This window comes from Oncorhynchus tshawytscha, linkage group LG21 (genome assembly GCF_018296145.1).
Source record: "Oncorhynchus tshawytscha isolate Ot180627B linkage group LG21, Otsh_v2.0, whole genome shotgun sequence".
Classification (NCBI taxonomy): Eukaryota; Metazoa; Chordata; class Actinopteri; order Salmoniformes; family Salmonidae; genus Oncorhynchus; species Oncorhynchus tshawytscha.
In genome coordinates this window covers 18291090-18311548 of record NC_056449.1, presented here as the reverse complement: position 1 = coordinate 18311548, position 20459 = coordinate 18291090, and the positions used below count along the sequence as shown (strand labels likewise).

The 20459-nt window shown below is 44.5% G+C and overlaps 1 protein-coding gene across 14 annotated transcripts in view; it reads right to left on the bottom strand.

Moving 5' to 3' along the window:
• The window catches only part of LOC112247599 (rap guanine nucleotide exchange factor 2), a 163861-nt gene that overhangs the window by 15783 nt on the left and 127619 nt on the right, over positions 1 to 20459 (bottom strand). For 6 of the 14 annotated variants that reach the window (XM_042303152.1, XM_042303160.1, XM_042303156.1 and 3 more), the window contains 12 exons: positions 20039 to 20191; positions 19719 to 19883; positions 17719 to 17838; positions 14583 to 14786; positions 8113 to 8221; positions 7081 to 7247; positions 6718 to 6836; positions 6119 to 6276; positions 5892 to 5906; positions 5039 to 5279; positions 4291 to 4674; positions 3773 to 3984 (listed from right to left, as the gene is read on the bottom strand). In XM_042303152.1, the coding sequence (XP_042159086.1) occupies positions 3773 to 3984; positions 4291 to 4674; positions 5039 to 5279; positions 5892 to 5906; positions 6119 to 6276; positions 6718 to 6836; positions 7081 to 7247; positions 8113 to 8221; positions 14583 to 14786; positions 17719 to 17838; positions 19719 to 19883; positions 20039 to 20191 (2047 nt within the window). Of the gene's footprint in view, positions 1 to 3772; positions 3985 to 4290; positions 4675 to 5034; positions 5280 to 5891; positions 5907 to 6118; positions 6277 to 6717; positions 6837 to 7080; positions 7248 to 8112; positions 8222 to 14582; positions 14787 to 17718; positions 17839 to 19718; positions 19884 to 20038; positions 20192 to 20459 lie in introns of those variants that run through there. The other 8 variants (XM_042303157.1, XM_042303159.1, XM_042303161.1 and 5 more) reach the window with 4 other exon arrangements.

Sequence of the window (20459 nt, the reverse complement as noted above, 5' to 3'; positions counted from 1 at the left end):
ATGGCCTTGAGATAGAAGCTGTTTTTCCAGTCTCTCGGTCCCAGCTTTGATGCACCTGAACTGACCTCGCCTTCTGGATGATAGCGGTGTGCACAGGCAGTGGATCAGGTGGTTGTTGTCCTTGATGATCTCGTTGGTATTCCTGTGACATCGGGTGCTGTAGGTGTCCTGGAGGGCAGATAGTTTGCCCCCGGTGATGCATTGTGCAGACCGCACTACCATCTGGAGAGCCTTATGGTTGAGGGCGGTGCAATTGCCGTACCAGGAGGTGATACAGCCCAACAGAATGCTCTCGATTGTGCATCTGTAAAAGTTTGTGAGTGTTTTAGATGATAAGACAAATTTCTTCAGCCTCCTGAGGTTGAAGAGGTGCTGTTGCGCCTTCTTCACCACGCTGTCTGTGTGGGTGGACCATTTCAGTTTGTCTGTGATTTGTGCATAGAGGAACTTAAAACGTTTTTACCTTCTCCACTACTGTCCTGTCAATGTGGATGGGGGGGGTGCTCCCTCTGCTTTTTCCTGAAGTCCACGATCATCTCCTTTGTTTTGTTGACATTGAGTGAGGTTATTTTCCTGACACCACACTCCGAGGGCCCTCACCTTCTCCCCGTAGGCCGTCTCATTGCTGTTGGTAATCAGGCCTACCACTGTAGTGTCGTCTGCAAACTTGATGATTGAATTGGAAGCGTGCATGGCCACACAGTCATGGTTGAACAGGGAGTACAGGAGAGGGCTGAGAATGCACCCTTGTGGGACCCCAGTGTTGAGAATCTCAAAGGTTGTACAGTCGTCTCAAATAAAACTGTCAAGGACCTCGGCGTTACTCTGGACCCCGATCTCTCTTTTGACGAACACATCAAGACTGTTTCAAGGACAGCTTTTTTCCATCTACGTAACATTGCAAAAATCTGATATTTTCTATCCAAAAATGATGCAGAAAAACTCATCCATGCTTTTGTCACTTCTAGGTTAGACTACTGCAATGCTCTACTTTCCTGCTCCCCGGATAAAGCACTAAAACTTCAGTTAGTGCTAAATACGGCTGCTAGAACCCTGACTAGAACCAATTTTTAAAATCATATTACTCCAGTGCTAGCCTTCCTACACCGGCTTCCTATTAAGGCAAGGGCTGATTTCAAGGTTTTACTGCTGACCTACAAAGCATTACATGGGCTTGCTCCTACCCATCTTTCCGATTCGGTCCTGCCGTACATACCTACACGTACGCTACGGTCACAAGACACAGGCCTCCTGCGGCGACCTCGTTGTTTTGGGTTTGCCTCTGGGACAAGATTGCATGTCCAGGGTGGAGGTTCAAACAAAGGATCCGCTTCGGGAAAGACGTATTCCTGGTCATAATGATGGTAAGTTGACATTGCTTTTATATCCAATAGTTCTTCCCGGCTGTATGTAATAACACTTGTGATTTCCTGGGCTAATAATGTAAGAAATAGTACATAAAAAAAACAAATAACTGCCTAGTTTTCTAAGTACCTGAAGCGAGGCGACTATCTCTGTCAGCGTCATCTCATCTCAGTTACCAGCCTCAAATTGCAGCCAAAATAAATGCTTCAGAGTTCAAGTAACATACATCAACATTAACTGTTCAGAGGAGACTGGGTAAAATCAGGCCTTCATGGTCGAAATTCTGCAAAGAAACCACTACTTTGCTTGGGCAAAGAAACACGAGCAATGGACACTAGACCGGTGGAAATCGGTCCTTTGGTTCTGAGGAGTCCAAATGTGAGATTTTTGGTTCCAACCGCCGTGTTTTTGTGAGACGCAGAGTAGGTGAACGGATGATCTTCGCATGTGATGGTTCCCACCGTGAAGCATGGAGGAGGTGGTGTGATGGTGCTTTGCTGATGACAATGTCTGTGATTTATTTAGAATTCAAGGCACACTTAGCCAGCATGGCTACCACAGCATTCTGCAGCGATACGCCATCCTATCTGGTTTGTGCTTAGTGGGACTACCACTTGATTTTCAACAGGACAATGATCCAACACACCTCTAGGGTGTGTAAGGGATATTTGACCAAGGAGGAGAGAGATGGAGTCCTGCATCAGATGACGTGGCCTCCACAATCACCCTACCTCAACCCAATTGAGATGGTTTGGATCGCAGAGTGAAGGAAAAGCAGCCAACAAGTGCTCCACATATGTGGGAACTCCTTCAAGACTGTTGGAAAAGCATTCCAGGTGAAGCTGGTTAAGAGAATGCCAAGAGTGTGCAAAGCTGTCAAGGCAAAGGGTGGCTACTTTTAAGAATCTCAAATATAAAATAATAACACTTTTTTGGTTACAACATTATTCCACACATGTTATTTCATCATTTTGATGTCTTCACTATTATTCTACAATGTAGAAAATAGTAAAAATAAAGAAAACCCTTGAATGAGTAGGAGTGCCCAAACTTTTGTCTGGTACTGTACGTGTAGGTGGTAGGGGTCCAATGTAAATAGTCCGGCTAGCCATTTGATTAACTGTTCACTAGTCATATGGCTTTGGGGTAGAACCTGTTAAGGAGCCTTTTGGACCTAGACTTAGCACTCCAGTACCGCTTGCAGTTTAGTCGCAGAGAGAACAGTTTATGACTAGGGTGGCTGGAGTCTTTTTGGAAACTAACCATTATTTCGTCCCTACATTATATCAGCATTGAACAAGTCACCCTCCCTAGGAGAGGGGGTGACCTTGACAATTAATTGTTAAAACTAGAAGCTGTCTGGATATTTAATTTAAAGACCATTGCTACCTTCGGTCTCAACGTAGACTTTGATCTAAAGCCATTCTTGTGATTTTGCTACTCATTGTAAATGTTTGTGGGCCTATATAGCCAAATTCTATCTATGATCGTATGCTATCCATTAATGCTTTTTTAATTGTTCTATTTATATCTGCAAATTAAGCAATGACATCAAGCCATACCTAGCCATGATTAAAGACACCTGTGTGTCCCCTTTGAAACTATATAAAACTGGTGACTTGCAGTGTTTGTCATCATACCCTGATGAAGACAGCTTGTCTGTTGAAAGGTTGGTTATTAGGTTATTAAATTATTGCATCTGAACTCCTAAAGTGAGCGTCTCCTTTTCTTTTCCACTTCGCTAGCCAGCACCTCGCCTAAACAGGTGCATCTTTCTTTCACCTCCAGATGGCTGGAGTCTAGCAATTTTTAGGGCCTTCCTCTGACACCGCCTGGTATAGAGGTCCTGGACGGCAGGAAGCTTGGCCCCAGTGATGGGCCGTACGCACACCCCTTTTCTCCTGAGGGGGAATAGGGGACACTTGCTGAATCTGACAGAGTGGAAAGGGAAGGGGAGAGAGGCTGGGGATGAGCTTTGGCAGAAGCTTTGAGAAGGGCAATGGTTTTTCTTCCTTAAAATGTTACTCCACTCTCCTTTTCACCTCATTTAACACTTGCTTTACATATCAAAAGGCAAATCTCAATAGGCGATCCAGGTATCATGACATGGCACAAGTAGGAGGTTGGGCCTATCCTCTTTTGCTCCACTATGGTTCTTCAAGTAAGGGGGAGGCCAATGACATCAGAGGGCACCATCAGCCCAACTCCTTGAATGGCCTACTACATGAAGTTTTGCTCAAAACATTAATTTTTTTACCCTTAAGTGTGTGTATACTACTGTATTTATTTGTGGGTTATAGTTTTTGAACAGGAAAAGTTTAAATATAGCTGGAGTGAGACAGCTTTGGATCTGGGTTCCAAGATTGTTTGGAACACATTTTGTGATCCAAAATGACTAGCTGTCTACCTTCATGCAGGAAGGTGAGGTCCTTCTTGATGACGGGGAACAGGGGGATGATGGGAGGCTGGAGGTTCTGGTTGTTGAGCACATTGCGATACTTGGCCATGTTCCTGGATGGATCAAACAGGTCTTGCAGGTCCCCGAACAGCTTCTCGTACTTACTGGGCAGCTTCTCCCACGTGCCCCGGAGTCTAGATACTGGGGCCAGGTTCAGACCACTGTTGGGAGGGAGGACCACAGAAAGACAGCGAAGTTAGAATACTGATACAGTAGAGAAGGGGGCTATCTCTGGTTCCAGGCTTTTGTTCCAACTCCACATAAACATACCTGATTCAGCTAATTACAATTCAGTGGGCAGCTGTTCAGTAGAATCAGGTATGCAAGATTATGTTTGGAGTGAAAGCCTGCATACCTAACTGCTGAATTTGGTGTAAAACTCTTCCAAATCGGATTAATCCATCTACATCACAACAATACAACATGGCCGCCGGGTCTCCTTTCGTACTCCTCCTCTCTGACCTCACCTAATGATGGAGAACATGGAGTTGAAGTTCTTGCACTCTCTACAATGGAGAGCTATCTTGATGAAATGCTTGACCGTCTTCATGCGCTTGAGCTGGTTGGGCTCCCGGGTCACCTCCGACGCCACCCAGAAGGTCTCCTGGTTGATAATCTCCTCGAAGCGCTTGAGGCAAAACGAGCCCGTCTTGGACTTGAGCTTGAACAGGTCATCAATGTACTCGGTGGGCTCGATGGCGCAGAAGAGTTCGAAGGCGCGCATGGACAGCTGCGTGGCTACTTCCATGGTGGACAGCTGGAGAAGGGAGATCTGGCCTTCACGAAGGAGGTCCTGGGCGTCCTCGTCTGAACAGAGGGTCTCTGTCTCCATGTTGCTCTTCAGGTAGTATCTAGAGAAGAGCAGGGAGTTCCTTTACTATTCTCTCACATACACACAGGTATTCTATTGTACATAAATAAATGGTCTATCTTCATTTTGCTCCTCCAATAGAATCGTCTCAACACAAAGCACATATTTAAAATAGGTGTTTTTGTTGTTGGACTTATTCATCAAGTTGAGTAACTATTAACAAACACCTGATGTACTGTGACTTAAGTAAAAGTATAAAAAGACAAGGTCTTTCATAAGAGGGGGTGATTAAGATAGGAATGGTAAGGAGAAAGTCAGCACAAGAGAAGGGGACTTTGCTATCTCTTGTAAAAGAGATGGGACTAACCTGTATAAAAAATGTGATCAATAAAACCAGTACTTACCTGCCACTGAGCTGTATCCTGTCTGCCAGCTTGGACAGCTGCTCCGGGAGCCGGCGCTGCTTAATGACGCCTTCCGGTGTGATGGACACCTCACACAGGGAATAGGCTTCGGGCACTGCAGTCAGGGCAAACTCCCGGATGGCCTGGGCCACCACCTCTTTGGCCGTGGTGTCCTTACCGATCATGATGTATCGACTTTGCTGGTCTGCCTTGAACACCCGCAGCACCTGGTCTGACATGTCTGGATGGGGGGGATTAAATAGGAATTACTCACACAATTCTCATGTCAGAATTCAGCAATTTCATTGTGGACAGTCACATCAACCAAGTACAATTGCTTTTTTTTTTTTTTCTACCCAAGGTTACACCATAGTTCACCATACCACCCCAAAACACACCAAAATTAGAATGAATGGGTCACTGCTAGTCACTTAACCTCGAAAAGGTTTACAGGATCAATTAGTTTCAAACATGTACTCCAAACATGTCAACAACTGATGTCTGCTAGAAGCCCCGCTGACATGCTCAATGATCTACGGTGAGTTTGTGTAACTCATTTAGCCGACTAGAACTTTGAAAGACAGAGGGGCTGACTGACAGCATTGACAAGGACATGATTGTGCTTTCTACAGCCCAGTTAGATTCAGGCCTACGTAACCCATTAAAACACACTGATTTGCAGGCTGCTGTTATCAAGACCAACAAGCCCAGACCATAACCACAATTAGAAAACATTAACCCTTAAGACCCCAGATTTAGAAACACCATAGGAAGCTTGTGAAAGAAACAGCAGGTTGGCTTTGCAAAGAGGACAAGCGTTGCGTGGGCAGAACAAAAGCAGACTGATACTCACTCGTCACGACCGGGGCTGAAGGAACACAAAGAGTATATGTGTGGGAGAACATTAAAACGTGGGTCAAACAGCTGGCGAAGAATTTCCCCGGTTAGCAATGTATGAAAATAGACTGCCTCAAGAGAGATGACAGCCAAGTGGAGCTTATAGATGTGTAATGTTTATATTATTATAACATACGGTTGTATAGTAAAAGGTTCAAAGAGGAGTGTGTTTTTGGTCCTCACCAGGCTGGTTGTTGAAGTCCAGGATGCGGTGGTGGGACTGCAGCAGGTCAGGGTTGCTGGACGACAGGCTGCCGCTGACTGGCAGCGCGGCCGGAATCTGTTTGGACTGCTTCAGGCCCACGATGCTGTCGTCCTGCGACTGGCCCACGCCCACGTCGCTACGGAAACAGAGGGGGGTTGGAAAGTTCCACTGTCAGAGGATTGAGGGCAATGTTTTTACAGTAAAGTATATCAGAAAGAGGTTACACTGCTCAATACATCAAATTACAATGTATTTTTCACATGCACCAAATACCACTGGTGTAGTAGACCTAACCATGAAATGCTTACTTACAAACCCCTTAACAATATAGTTAAGAAAATATTTACTACATTTAAAAATATTTTTTAAATAACCGGCATTGTAGATAAGAATTTGTTCTTAACTGACTTGCCTAGTTTAATACATTTGTTATAAATAAATCCTCATAAGAGGTGACGCTGCTCAACACATCATCAACACAACACAAAAAACATGAACAAGTCGAGCCTATTTTATTCCACACTCCAGTCCTCTAACTTTGAAGCAACCTTTTCCATTGGTCTCTGACGTCTCTTACTTGTATGGTTTTGGGGGCAGGATGCTGGTGAGCGTCTTGTCAAAGATCTTCTTGAGCTTGTTCCTTCCCCCCACCGTGTTGGCTTTGGCCTTCTTGCTGGCCTTCTCCAGGCCCATCACCTGCATTGAGGAGACGGGACACCATTACATTAGGCGTTAGGAACGTCTTTACGAAGATAAAACCAGGGACATATGCATTAGGCCACACCACAGCTAAATGTTTTGCAACAAAAAAATAAAAACAAGCATTTCTGATTGGACAATGTCAGGTAGTACCTTTCTGTTTCAGTCCGTTTGGTGCCTAATGAATATGTCCTTGATAACATACACAAAGCATTATGGGTACTGTAGTCCATAACATCACCTGCTCAACATCCACCGCCAGGTCAGGAATGGAGTAGCGTGAGCCCTTCTTGATATCCCCGATCTTGGGCAGGTGTGCCGGGGCGCCATTCTTGCGGTCCACCTCGGGCGGCTCCTCACCCTCTGCCTCGTGGTCGTGCTCTGGTCGGGCAAGGAGCTCCTTGAACACTGGGTGGATGAAAGGGGGGGAAACGCTATCAACAAGGCAGGTCCTACAGGCCACTAGTTTTGTCGTACCTCGTCTATTGTTCAGTCGTGTGGTCAGGTGTCACAAAGAGGGACTTAAGAAAATTACAATTGGCTCAGAACAGGGCAGCACGGCTGGCCCTTAAAAGTATACGGAGAGCTAACAATGATATGCATGTCAATCTCTCAGGGCTCAAAGGAGAGATTGACTTCGTCACTACTTGTTTTTGTAAGAAGTGTTGACAAGCTGAATGCACCGAGCTGTCTGTCTAAACTCCTAGCGCACAGCTCGGACACCCATGCATACCCCACAAGAAATGTCACCAGAGGTCTCTTCACAATCCCCAAGTCAAGAACAGACTATGGGAGGCGCACAGTACTACATAGAGCCATGGCTACATGGAACTCTATTCCACATCAAGAAACCAACGCAAGCAGTAGAATAAGATGTAAAACACATAAAATACACCTTATGGAACAGTGGGGACTGAAGAGACTCACAGGTACAGACACGCATACGCCCACAAACACGAGCACGCCCACAAACACGAGCACACAAACTCTACACACACATTGCAATATTGCTTTATGATGGTATTATATATTTTGTATTGTAGATATGTAGTGGTGTAATAATGTTATATGATGTACAGTATTTTATTATTATGATTTGTGTGTAATGTAAGCATCTTAATGTGTTTGGACCCCAGGAAGAGTATCTGCTACCTTGGCAAGAACTAATGGTGATCCTTAATAATTACAAATACTGTGTGGAACATAAAAGCGTTACTGTTACTTATATTCTTCTATTAGTATTCAATTCATAGTTAGCCATAATAACTCTTACCTAAAAGATTAGTTTTCACAGAAATTGACAAGTGGGTGTTGTTCCTCAGGATCTCATTGGCTTTCGTGAGCTGGACATTCTCAAAGTTCTGCCCGTTCACCTCCAGGATCTGTTCAAAGACAAACAAAGATACCATTACATATACATTAACATTACATACAGTATCAGCCACTTCCTCAATCCTGTTAATTCATGCAGGTGTCAAATCCACAACTCTAATGATGTAAGCACCAAAACGCCAACCAACTGAGTGATGTGAACTTCCTCTATGACACTCATACCATCCCCCCCTTCTCTTCTGTTCCCATCTCCCTAACCTCTACATTACTGGTCTCCATCCCCCCTTCTCTTCTGTTGCCATCTCCCTAACCGCTGCATTACTGGTCTCCACCCCCCTTCTCTTCTGTTCCCATCTCCCTAACCGCTACATTACTGGTCTCCACCCCCTTCTCTTCTGTTCCCATCTCCCTAACCTCTACATTACTGGTCTCCATCCCCTAATCTCTACATTACTAGTCTAACCCCCCTTCTCTTCTGTTCCCATCTCCCTAACCGCTACATTACTGGTCTCCACCCCCTTCTCTTCTGTTCCCATCTCCCTAACCTCTACATTACTGGTCTCCATCTCCCTAACCTCTACATTACTGGTCTCCATCTCCCTAACCTCTACATTACTGGTCTCCATCTCCCTAACCTCTACATTACTGGACTCCATCTCCCTAACCTCTACATTACTGGTCTCCATCTCCCTAACCTCTACATTACTGGTCTCCATCTCCCTAACCTCTACATTACTGGTCTCCATCTCCCTAACCTCTACATTACTGGTCTCCATCTCCCTAACCTCTACATTACTGGTCTCCATCTCCCTAACCTCTACATTACTGGTCTCCATCTCCCTAACCTCTACATTACTGGTCTCCATCTCCCTAACCTCTACATTACTGGTCTCCATCTCCCTAACCTCTACATTACTGGTCTCCATCTCCCTAACCTCTACATTACTGGACTCCATCTCCCTAACCTCTACATTACTGGTCTCCATCTCCCTAACCTCTACATTACTGGTCTCCATCTCCCTAACCTCTACATTACTGGTCTCCATCTCCCTAACCTCTACATTACTGGTCTCCATCTCCCTAACCTCTACATTACTGGTCTCCATCCCCTAACCTCTACATTACTGGTCTCCATCCCCTAACCTCTACATTACTGGTCTCCATCCCCCTAACCTCTACATTACTAGTCTAACCCCCTTCTCTTCTGTTCACATCTCCCTAACCTCTACATTACTGGTATCCACCCCCTTCTCTTCCCATCTCCCTAACCTCTACATTACTGGTCTCATTCTCCCTAACCTCTACATTACAGGTCTCCATCTCCCTAATCTCTACATTACTGGTCTCCATCTCCCTAACCTCTACATTACTGGTCTAACCCCCCCCTTCTCTTCTGTTCCCATCTCCCTAACCTCTACATTACTGGTCTCCATCTCCCCTTCTCTTCCCATCTCCCTAACCTCTACATTACTGGTCTCCATCTCCCTAACCTCTACATTACTGGTCTCCATCTCCCTACCCTCATTACTGGTTCCACTCTCTAACCCCCTTCTCTTCTGTTCTCCATCTCCCTAACCTCTACATTACTGGTCTCCATCCCCAACATCTCTTACTGTTCCCATCTCCCTAACCTCTACATTACTGGTCTCCATCCCCCTTACTGGTCTCCATCTCCCTAACCTCTACATTACTGGTCTCCATCCCCCCCTCTTCTGTTCCCATCTCCCTAACCCCCTTCTCTTACTGGTCTCCATCCCCTAACCTCTACATTACTAGTATACCCCCCCTTCTCTTCTGTTCCCATCCCCTAACCTCTACATTACTGGTCTCCATCCCCTCTTCTGTTCTCATCTCCCTAACCTCTACATTACTGGTCTCCATCCCCCTTTCTCTTCTGTTCCCATCTCCCTAACCGCTACATTACTGGTCTCCATCCCCTAACCTCTACATTACCAGTCTACCCCCCCTTCTCTTCTGTTCCCATCTCCCTAACCTCTACATTACTGGTCTCCATCCCCCTAACCTCTACATTACCAGTCTAACCCCCCTTCTCTTCTGTTCCCATCTCCCTAACCTCTACATTACTGGTCTCCATCCCCCTTTCTCTTCTGTTCTCATCTCCCTAACCTCTACATTACTGGTCTCCATCTCCTAACCTCTACATTACTGGTCTCCATCCCCCTTTCTCTTCTGTTCCCATCTCCCTAACCTCTACATTACTGGTCTCCATCCCCCATCTCTTTTGTTCTCATCTCCCCCCTCTACATTACTGGTCTCCATCCCCCTTTCTCTTCTGTTCCCATCTCCCTAACCTCTACATTACTGGTCTCCATCCCCCTCTCTTTGTTCTCATCTCCCTAACCTCTACATTACTGGTCTCCATCCCCCATCTCTTCTGTTCCATCTCCCTAACCTCTACATTACTGGTCTCCATCCCCCATCTCTTCTGTTCCCATCTCCCTAACCTCTACATTACTGGTCTCCATCCCCCATCTCTTCTGTTCTCATCTCCCTAACCTCTACATTACCGGTCTCCATCCCCCATCTCTTTTGTTCTCATCTCCCTAACCTCTACATTACTGGTCTCCATCCCCCTTCTCTTCTGTTGCCGTCTCCCTAACCTCTACATTACTGGTCTCCACCCGCCCCTTCTCTTCTGTTCTCATCTCCCTAACCGCTACATTACTGGTCTCCACCCCCTTCTCTTCTGTTCCCATCTCCCTAACCTCTACATTACTGGTCTCCATCCCCCTAATCTCTACATTACTGGTCTAACCCCCCCTTCTCTTCTGTTCCCATCTCCCTAACCGCTACATTACTGGTCTCCACCCCCTTCTCTTCTGTTCCCATCTCCCTAACCTCTACATTACTGGTCTCCATCTCCCTAACCTCTACATTACTGGTCTCCATCTCCCTAACCTCTACATTACTGGTCTCCATCCCCCTTCTCTTCTGTTGCCGTCTCCCTAACCTCTACATTACTGGTCTCCACCCGCCCCTTCTCTTCTGTTCTCATCTCCCTAACCGCTACATTACTGGTCTCCACCCCCTTCTCTTCTGTTCCCATCTCCCTAACCTCTACATTACTGGTCTCCATCCCCTAATCTCTACATTACTGGTCTAACCCCCCTTCTCTTCTGTTCCCATCTCCCTAACCGCTACATTACTGGTCTCCACCCCCTTCTCTTCTGTTCCCATCTCCCTAACCTCTACATTACTGGTCTCCATCTCCCTAACCTCTACATTACTGGTCTCCATCTCCTAACCTCTACATTACTGGTCTCCATCTCCCTAACCTCTACATTACTGGTCTCCATCTCCCTAACCTCTACATTACTGGTCTCCATCTCCCTAACCTCTACATTACTGGTCTCCATCTCCCTAACCTCTACATTACTGGTCTCCATCTCCCTAACCTCTACATTACTGGTCTCCATCTCCCTAACCTCTACATTACTGGTCTCCATCTCCTAACCTCTACATTACTGGTCTCCATCTCCCTAACCTCTACATTACTGGTCTCCATCTCCCTAACCTCTACATTACTGGTCTCCATCTCCCTAACCTCTACATTACTGGTCTCCATCTCCCTAACCTCTACATTACTGGTCTCCATCCCCCTAACCTATACATTACTGGTCTCCATCCCCCTAACCTCTACATTACTGGTCTCCATCCCCCTAACCTCTACATTACTAGTCTCCATCCCCTAACCCCCTAGTCTAACCCCCCCTTCTCTTCTGTTCACATCTCCCTAACCTCTACATTACTGGTATCCACCCCCTTCTCTTCCCATCTCCCTAACCTCTACATTACCGGTCTCATTCTCCCTAACCTCTACATTACAGGTCTCCATCTCCCTAATCTCTACATTACTGGTCTCCATCTCCCTAACCTCTACATTACTGGTCTAACCCCCCTTCTCTTTTGTTCCCATCTCCCTAACCTCTACATTACTGGTCTCCATCCCCCTTCTCTTCCCATCTCCCTAACCTCTACATTACTGGTCTCCATCTCCCTAACCTCTACATTACTGGTCTCCATCTCCCTAACCTCTACATTACTGGTCTCCATCTCCCTAACCTCTACATTACTGGTCTCCATCTCCCTAACCTCTACATTACTGGTCTCCATCTCCCTAACATCTACATTACTGGTCTCCATCTCCCTAACCTCTACATTACTGATCTCCATCTCCCTAACCTCTACATTACTGGTCTCCATCTCCCTAACATCTACATTACTGGTCTCCATCTCCCTAACCTCTACATTACTGGTCTCCATCTCCCTAACCTCTACATTACTGGTCTCCATCTCCCTAACCTCTACATTACTGGTCTCCATCTCCTAATCTCTACATTACTAGTCTAACCCCCCTTCTCTTCTGTTCTCATCTCCCTAACCGCTACATTACTGGTCTCCATCCCCCTTCTCTTCTGTTCCCATCTCCCTAACCTCTACATTACTGGTCTCCATCCCCCTTCTCTTCTGTTCCATCCCCCTTCTCTTCTGTTCCCATCTCCCTAACCGCTACATTACTGGTCTCCATCCCCCTAACCTCTACATTACTTGTATACACCCCCCTTCTCTTCTGTTCCCATCCCCCTAACCTCTACATTACTAGTCTAACCCCCCTTCTCTTCTGTTCTCATCTCCCTAACCTCTACATTACTGGTCTCCATCCCCCTTTCTCTTCTGTTCCCATCTCCCTAACCGCTACATTACTGGTCTCCATCCCCCTAACCTCTACATTACCAGTCTAACCCCCTTCTCTTCTGTTCCCATCTCCCTAACCTCTACATTACTGGTCTCCATCCCCTAACCTCTACATTACCAGTCTAACCCCCCTTGTCTTCTGTTCCCATCTCCCTAACCTCTACATTACTAGTCTCCATCCCCCTTCTCTTCTGTTCTCATCTCCCTAACCTCTACATTACTGGTCTCCATCTCCCTAACCTCTACATTACTGGTCTCCATCCCCCATCTCTTTTGTTCTCATCTCCCTAACCTCTACATTACTGGTCTCCATCCCCTTTCTCTTCTGTTCCCATCTCCCTAACCTCTACATTACTGGTCTCCATCCCCCATCTCTTTTGTTCTCATCTCCCTAACCTCTACATTACTGGTCTCCATCCCCCATCTCTTCTGTTCTCATCTCCCTAACCTCTACATTACTGGTCTCCATCCCCCTTTCTCTTCTGTTCCCATCTCCCTAACCGCTACATTACTGGTCTCCATCCCCCATCTCTTTTGTTCTCATCTCCCTAACCTCTACATTACCGGTCTCCATCCCCCCTCTCTTTTGTTCTCATCTCCCTAACCTCTACATTACCGGTCTCCATCCCCCCTTCTCTTTTGTTCTCATCTCTCCAACCTCTACATTACTGGTCTCCATCTCCCTAACCTCTACATTACTGGTCTCCACCCCCCTTCTCTTCTCTTCTCCTCTCCCTAACCTCGACATTACTGGTCTCCACCCCCCTTCTCTTCTCCCTAACCTCGACATTACTGGTCTCCACCCCCCTTCTCTTCTCCCTAACCTCGACATTACTGGTCTCCACCCGCCCCTTCTCTTCTGTTCCCATCTCCCTAACCTCCACATTACTGGTCTCCATCCGCCTAACCTCCACATTACTGGTCTCCATCCCCCTTTCCCTCCCATCTCCTTAACACTACTGGTCTCCATTTCCTGTTAGCTGCCTTATGAAAGCTGCTAACTTGTCATGAGAGGGGAAGGACTTCTTGTTTACACATGAGCCTGCCACTGAGTTTTTCTCTGAGTGATCCAAATGCCCTCTGGGTAAACCAGGAAGTGAATGGTGATCTCTCTATGAGGGGCCTTCCTCTGCAGTCATTACCACAGTGCTGATGGCGCAAATCAGGTCTAATGGCCATTTCTGGGTCAGCACTTAAACACTGGTCATAGGTTCGGCAAAAAAGGTCTCGTTAAGATGAAAAGGGGAGTGAGATTTATAAGAGTATTTTAACTATTGTGTTAGAGCCACTCATTGAGAAGATTAGACAGGAGTATTGCAAGAGTAAACATACTTTGCAAGATGTTATGGTTCACATTTCCTTTGGGAAGCAGCTGCAAGAAAGAGTTTAAGTTTATGCCAAAACAAAGCATAGCCAAGCAGGGTTTTCAAGCTGGCATCCTGGATTTAACGTAGGATCTTTGCCACCCTTGGGGCAAAGTATGAAAAATCACCAGTGAGCAAACTAGTCTAGTGAATCAGCACATCGTGGTAGCTGTCTGATGCGTGTTGAGCATTCTGATGCAAAACATGGTGGCATCAATCAGGTGGGCGCTACACTGCTAGGGGATGAGGGAAGTTTCCCATCCTTTCTATGTAATGCATTTTGAACGTATGAAAAAACGCTATGTAAAGAATATCATTCTCGTTACTTCACCTGGTCTCCTCGTTTAAGGCCGGCCTCCGCGGCCTTGCTTCCAGGCTCCACGCTGTCGATGAAGATGCGGAAGCCCTTCTCGGAGCCCCCCAGCAGGGTGAAGGCTAGCGGGGCCTCCCTGGATGGCTTGGTCAGTGTCACTAGTCGCAGTTTGGCTTTAGCAGCGCAGGCAATGTTTAACAGTCTAAGGTGGCCGTACATTTTCTGTAAAGGAAAACTATGTTTAGTACCGGTATATTGGTCAATTCAGAGTTTGTGTATCTCAACTTTGTTACTATGTGGAATGAAATGAAAATGATAAATGAAATAATCTTTAGCATTTTCAATAGTGAAATAAGAGGCTAGCGCAAGGCAAACATTTGGACAATTTGAATGCTTTGATAATATATAATGAGGGCAAATTAGGAGTAATGTTGAAGCTGGACGTGAAACCCGCTGTAATGTTGAAACTGGACGTGAAACCCGCTGTAATGTTGAAACTGGACGTGAAACCCGCTGTAATGTTGAAACTGGACGTGAAACCCGTTGTAATGTTGAAACTGGACGTGAAACCCGCTGTAATGTTGAAACTGGACGTGAAACCCGCTGTAATGTTGAAACTGGACGTGAAACCCGCTGTAATGTTGAAACTGGACGTGAAACCCGCTGTAATGTTGAAACTGGACGTGAAACCCGCTGTAATGTTGAAACTGGACGTGAAACCCGCTGTAATGTTGAAACTGGACGTGAAACCCGCTGTAATGTTGAAACTGGACGTGAAACCCGCTGTAATGTTGAAACTGGACGTGAAACCCGCTGTAATGTTGAAACTGGACGTGAAACCCGCTGTAATGTTGAAACTGGACGTGAAACCCGCTGTAATGTTGAAACTGGACGTGAAACCCGCTGTAATGTTGAAACTGGACGTGAAACCCGCTGTAATGTTGAAACTGGACGTGAAACCCGCTGTAATGTTGAAACTGGACGTGAAACCCGCTGTAATGTTGAAACTGGACGTGAAACCCGCTGTAATGTTGAAACTGGACGTGAAACCCGCTGTAATGTTGAAACTGGACGTGAAACCCGTTGTAATGTTGAAACTGGACGTGAAACCCGCTGTAATGTTGAAACTGGACGTGAAACCCGCTGTAATGTTGAAACTGGACGTGAAACCCGCTGTAATGTTGAAACTGGACGTGAAACCCGCTGTAATGTTGAAACTGGACGTGAAACCCGCTGTAATGTTGAAACTGGACGTGAAACCCGGTGTAATGTTGAAACTAGACATGAAACCCGGTGTAATGTTGAAACTAGACATGAAACCCGGTGTAATGTTGAAACTAGACATGAAACCCGGTGTAATGTTGAAACTGGACATGAAACCCGGTGTAATGTTGAAACTGGACATGAAACCCGGTGTAATGTTGAAACTAGACATGAAACCCGGTGTAATGTTGAAACTAGACATGAAACCCGGTGTAATGTTGAAACTAGACATGAAACCCGGTGTAATGTTGAAACTAGACATGAAACCCGGTGTAATGTTGAAACTAGACATGAAACCCGGTGTAATGTTGAAACTAGACATGAAACCCGGTGTAATGTTGAAACTAGACATGAAACCCGGTGTAATGTTGAAACTAGACATGAAACCCGGTGTAATGTTGAAACTAGACATGAAACACGGTGTAATGTTGAAACTGGACATGAAACACGGTGTAATGTTGAAACTGGACATGAAACACGGTGTAATGTTGAAACTGGACATGAAACACGGTGTAATGTTGAAACTGGACATGAAACACGGTGTAATGTTGAAACTGGACATGAAACCCGGTGTAATGTTGAAACTGGACATGAAACCCGGTGTAATGTTGAAACTAGATATGAAACACGCTGTAATGTTGAAACTAGATATGAAACACGCTGTAATGTTGAAACTAGATATGAAACACGCTGTAATGTTGAAACTAGATATGAAACACGCTGTAATGTTGAAACTAGATATGAAACCCGCTGTAATGTTGAAACTAGATATGAAACCCGCTGTAATGTTGAAACTAGATATGAAACACGCTGTAATGTTGAAACTAGATATGAAACCCGCTGTAATGTTGAAACTGGATATGAAACCTGCTGTAATGTTGAAACTGGATATGAAACCTGCTGTAATGTTGAAACTAGATATGAAACAGGCCGTAATGTTGAAACTAGATATGAAACAGGCCGTAATGTTGAAACTAGATATGAAACACGCCGTAATGTTGAAACTAGATATGAAACACGGTGTAATGTTGAAACTAGATATGAAACACGGTGTAATGTTGAAACTAGATATGAAACACGCTGTAATGTTGAAACTAGATATGAAACACGCTGTAATGTTGAAACTAGATATGAAACACGCTGTAATGTTGAAACTAGACATGAAACCCGCTGTAATGTTGAAACTGGACATGAAACCCGCTGTAATGTTGAAACTGGACATGAAACACGCTGTAATGTTGAAACTGGACATGAAACACGGTGTAATGTTGAAACTAGATATGAAACACGGTGTAATGTTGAAACTAGATATGAAACACGGTGTAATGTTGAAACTAGATATGAAACACGGTGTAATGTTGAAACTAGATATGAAACATGCTGTAATGTTAAACTAGATATGAAACATGCTGTAATGTTAAACAAGATATGAAACATGCTGTAATGTTAAACTAGATATGAAACACGCTGTAATGTTAAACAAGATATGAAACACGGTGTAATGTTGAAACTAGATATGAAACATGCTGTAATGTTGAAACTAGATATGAAACATGCTGTAATGTTAAACTAGATATGAAACATGCTGTAATGTTGAAACTAGATATGAAACATGCTGTAATGTTAAACTAGATATGAAACATGCTGTAATGTTAAACTAGATATGAAACATGCTGTAATGTTAAACAAGATATGAAACATGCTGTAATGTTAAACTAGATATGAAACACGCTGTAATGTTAAACAAGATATGAAACACGGTGTAATGTTGAAACTAGATATGAAACATGCTGTAATGTTGAAACTAGATATGAAACACGGTGTAATGTTGAAACTAGATATGAAACACGCTGTAATGTTGAAACTAGATATGAAACATGCTATGCTTAACTGAGACACGGACCTCTCTCTCCAGATTGTTCTCAAACTCTTCAAGAAAGTGAGTCATTGCAGGGTCGCCTTCAAAGTCATTGAAGTGATTGTTCACCCACAGCAAGACGACCCGTGTAACCTGGGGATGCAAGAAGAAAGTCAGATTCATTCAAAGTAAAAAATAAGTGGATGGGCATGGGCTTGGATTGAATGTTAGCTTGTTATATACATTTATTCACTTGTAGTTCTGTGTGTGTGTGTTAATCTGTATGTACACTACCGGTCAAAAGTTTTAGAACACCTACCTCATTCAAGGTTTACTTTTTATTTGTAATATTTTCTACATTGTAGAATAGTAGTGAAGACATCCAAACTATGAAATGACACATGGAACAATGTGGTAACCAAAAAACTGAAAAATATAAAATATTTTTTTATTTTAAAACAGCCACCCTTTGCCTTGATGACAGGTTTGCACACACTTGGTATTCCCTCAACCAGCTTCATTATGTAGTCACCTGGAATGCGTTTCAATTAACAGGTGTACCTTCTTAAAAGTTAATTTGTGGATTTTCTTTCCTTCTTAATGCGTTTCAGCCAATCAGTTGTGTTGTGACAAGGTGGGGGGTATACAGAAGATGGTCTTTTAACAGATAGTTAACAGATAGGGCCAAGTCCATATTATGGCAAGAACAGCTCAAATAAGCAAAGAGAAACAACAGTCCATCATTACTTTATTAAGACATGAAGGTCAATCAATACAGAACATTTCAGGAACTGAAAGTTTCTTCAAGTGCCGTCGCAAAAACCATCAAGCGCTATGATGAAACTGGCTCTCATGAGGACCGCCACAGAAATGGAAGAATCAGAGTTGCCTCTGTTGAAGAGGATTTTTTATTTTTTTTCAGCATAAGTTCATTAGAGTTACCAGCCTCAGAAATTGCAGCCCAAATAAATGCTTCACAGAATTCAAGTAACAGACACATCTCAACATCAACTGTTCAGAGGAGGCTGCGTGAATCAGGCCTTGATGGTCGAATTGCCACAAAGAAACCACTACTAAAGGACACCAATAATAAGAAGAGACTTGCTTGGGCAAAGAAATACGAGCAATGGACATTAGACCGGTGGAACTCTGCCCTTTGGTCTGGAGTCCAAATGGGAGATTAATCGGGTCCAACCGTTGTGTCTTTGTGAGACGTGGTGTAGGTGAACGGATGATCTCTGCAAGTGTATTTCCAACAGTAAAGCATGGAGGTGGTGTTACGGTGTGTGGATGCTTTGCTGGTGACACTGTCTGTGATTAATTTAGAATTCAAGACATACTTAACCAGAATGGCTTCCACAGCATTCTGCAGCGATACGCCATCCCATCTGGTTTGTGCTTAACGAGACAATAATTTGTTTTTCAACAGGACAATGACCCAACACACCTCCAGACTGTGTAAGGGATTTTTGAACAATGAGAGTGATGGAGTGCTGCATCAGATGACCTGGCCTCCACAATACCCTGACCTCAGCCAAATTGACATGGTTTGGGATGAGTCGGACCGCAGAGTGAAGAAAAAGCAGCCAACCGGTGCTCAGCATATGTGGGAATTCCTTCAAGAGTGTTGGAAAAGCATTCCAGGTGAAGCTGGTTGAGAGAATGCCAAGTGTGTGCAAAGCGATATCAAGGAAAATGGTGGCTATCTGAAGAATCTCAAATTGTATTTGATTTGTTTAACACTTTTTTTTTGGTTACTACATGATACCCTATGTGTTATTTAATAGTTTTGATGTCTTCACTATTATTCTACAATGTAGAACATAGTAATACAAAACTAAAATAAAAACTTCAATGAGTAGGTGTTCTAAAACATTTGGAAGATAGAGTATGTAAGCATGCATGCATCTGTGATATTATCTATGCTTTATCTATTACTGATGTTAAGTACCGTCTAGCTTCCATTACAATAAAATGACAAAAATAATACTTATCTGAAAAAGGATAGTAAAGTGTTTGAACTGGGATCTGACCTTGTCCCTGAGGCTTGGGTCGTGGAACCACTCGAGGAGCTTGTTGCCCACGACCATGGGGCTGGAGAGGAAAGTCCTGTAGGTCAACAGGAAGTCCTCGATGTAGGTGGGGTCCACCACAGAGTGCTCCTCTACCAGGTGCATAGTCAGACGCTCCTTCGTGCCCTATAGGAGATGGTGTATATTATCCTTTAGGTAACACTAAACGTCATATACATGGGCATTCATAACACCTGTCATAACACCTGTATGTCATGACACCTTTATTTGGAAGATGTGGTTTGGAGTCTAAAGGCTTACTCAATAATGAATGAACTCACCTTGATGACGATGTGTCCCTTCCTGGTGCCGGTGCGGTCCAGCTCACGGTGCTCCTTGACCATGACGATCTCGCCCTCCTCCTCCACCTTCTGCATGTTCTTCTCCACCTGGTTGAGGATGCAGCAGTAGTCCTGCTGCGCTATGCACACAAACTGGAACATAGGTGGAGGGAGAGAGGAAGTGAAAGAGCGTAGTAGTTAGCTTGGGGACATAACGCTTTTTAGATCAACATGCCTGAGAGACATTTTGAGCGAATCTATTTTAAGACACCAATTAAATAAACACTCTCTCTTAGTTAATTAACCCAGCGTCTTCATTTAATTGGTTGGTACCTACTGGACAATGTATGGTGAACAAAAATATAAACGCAACATGTAAAATGTTGGTCCCATGTTTCATGAGCTGAAATAAAAGACCGTC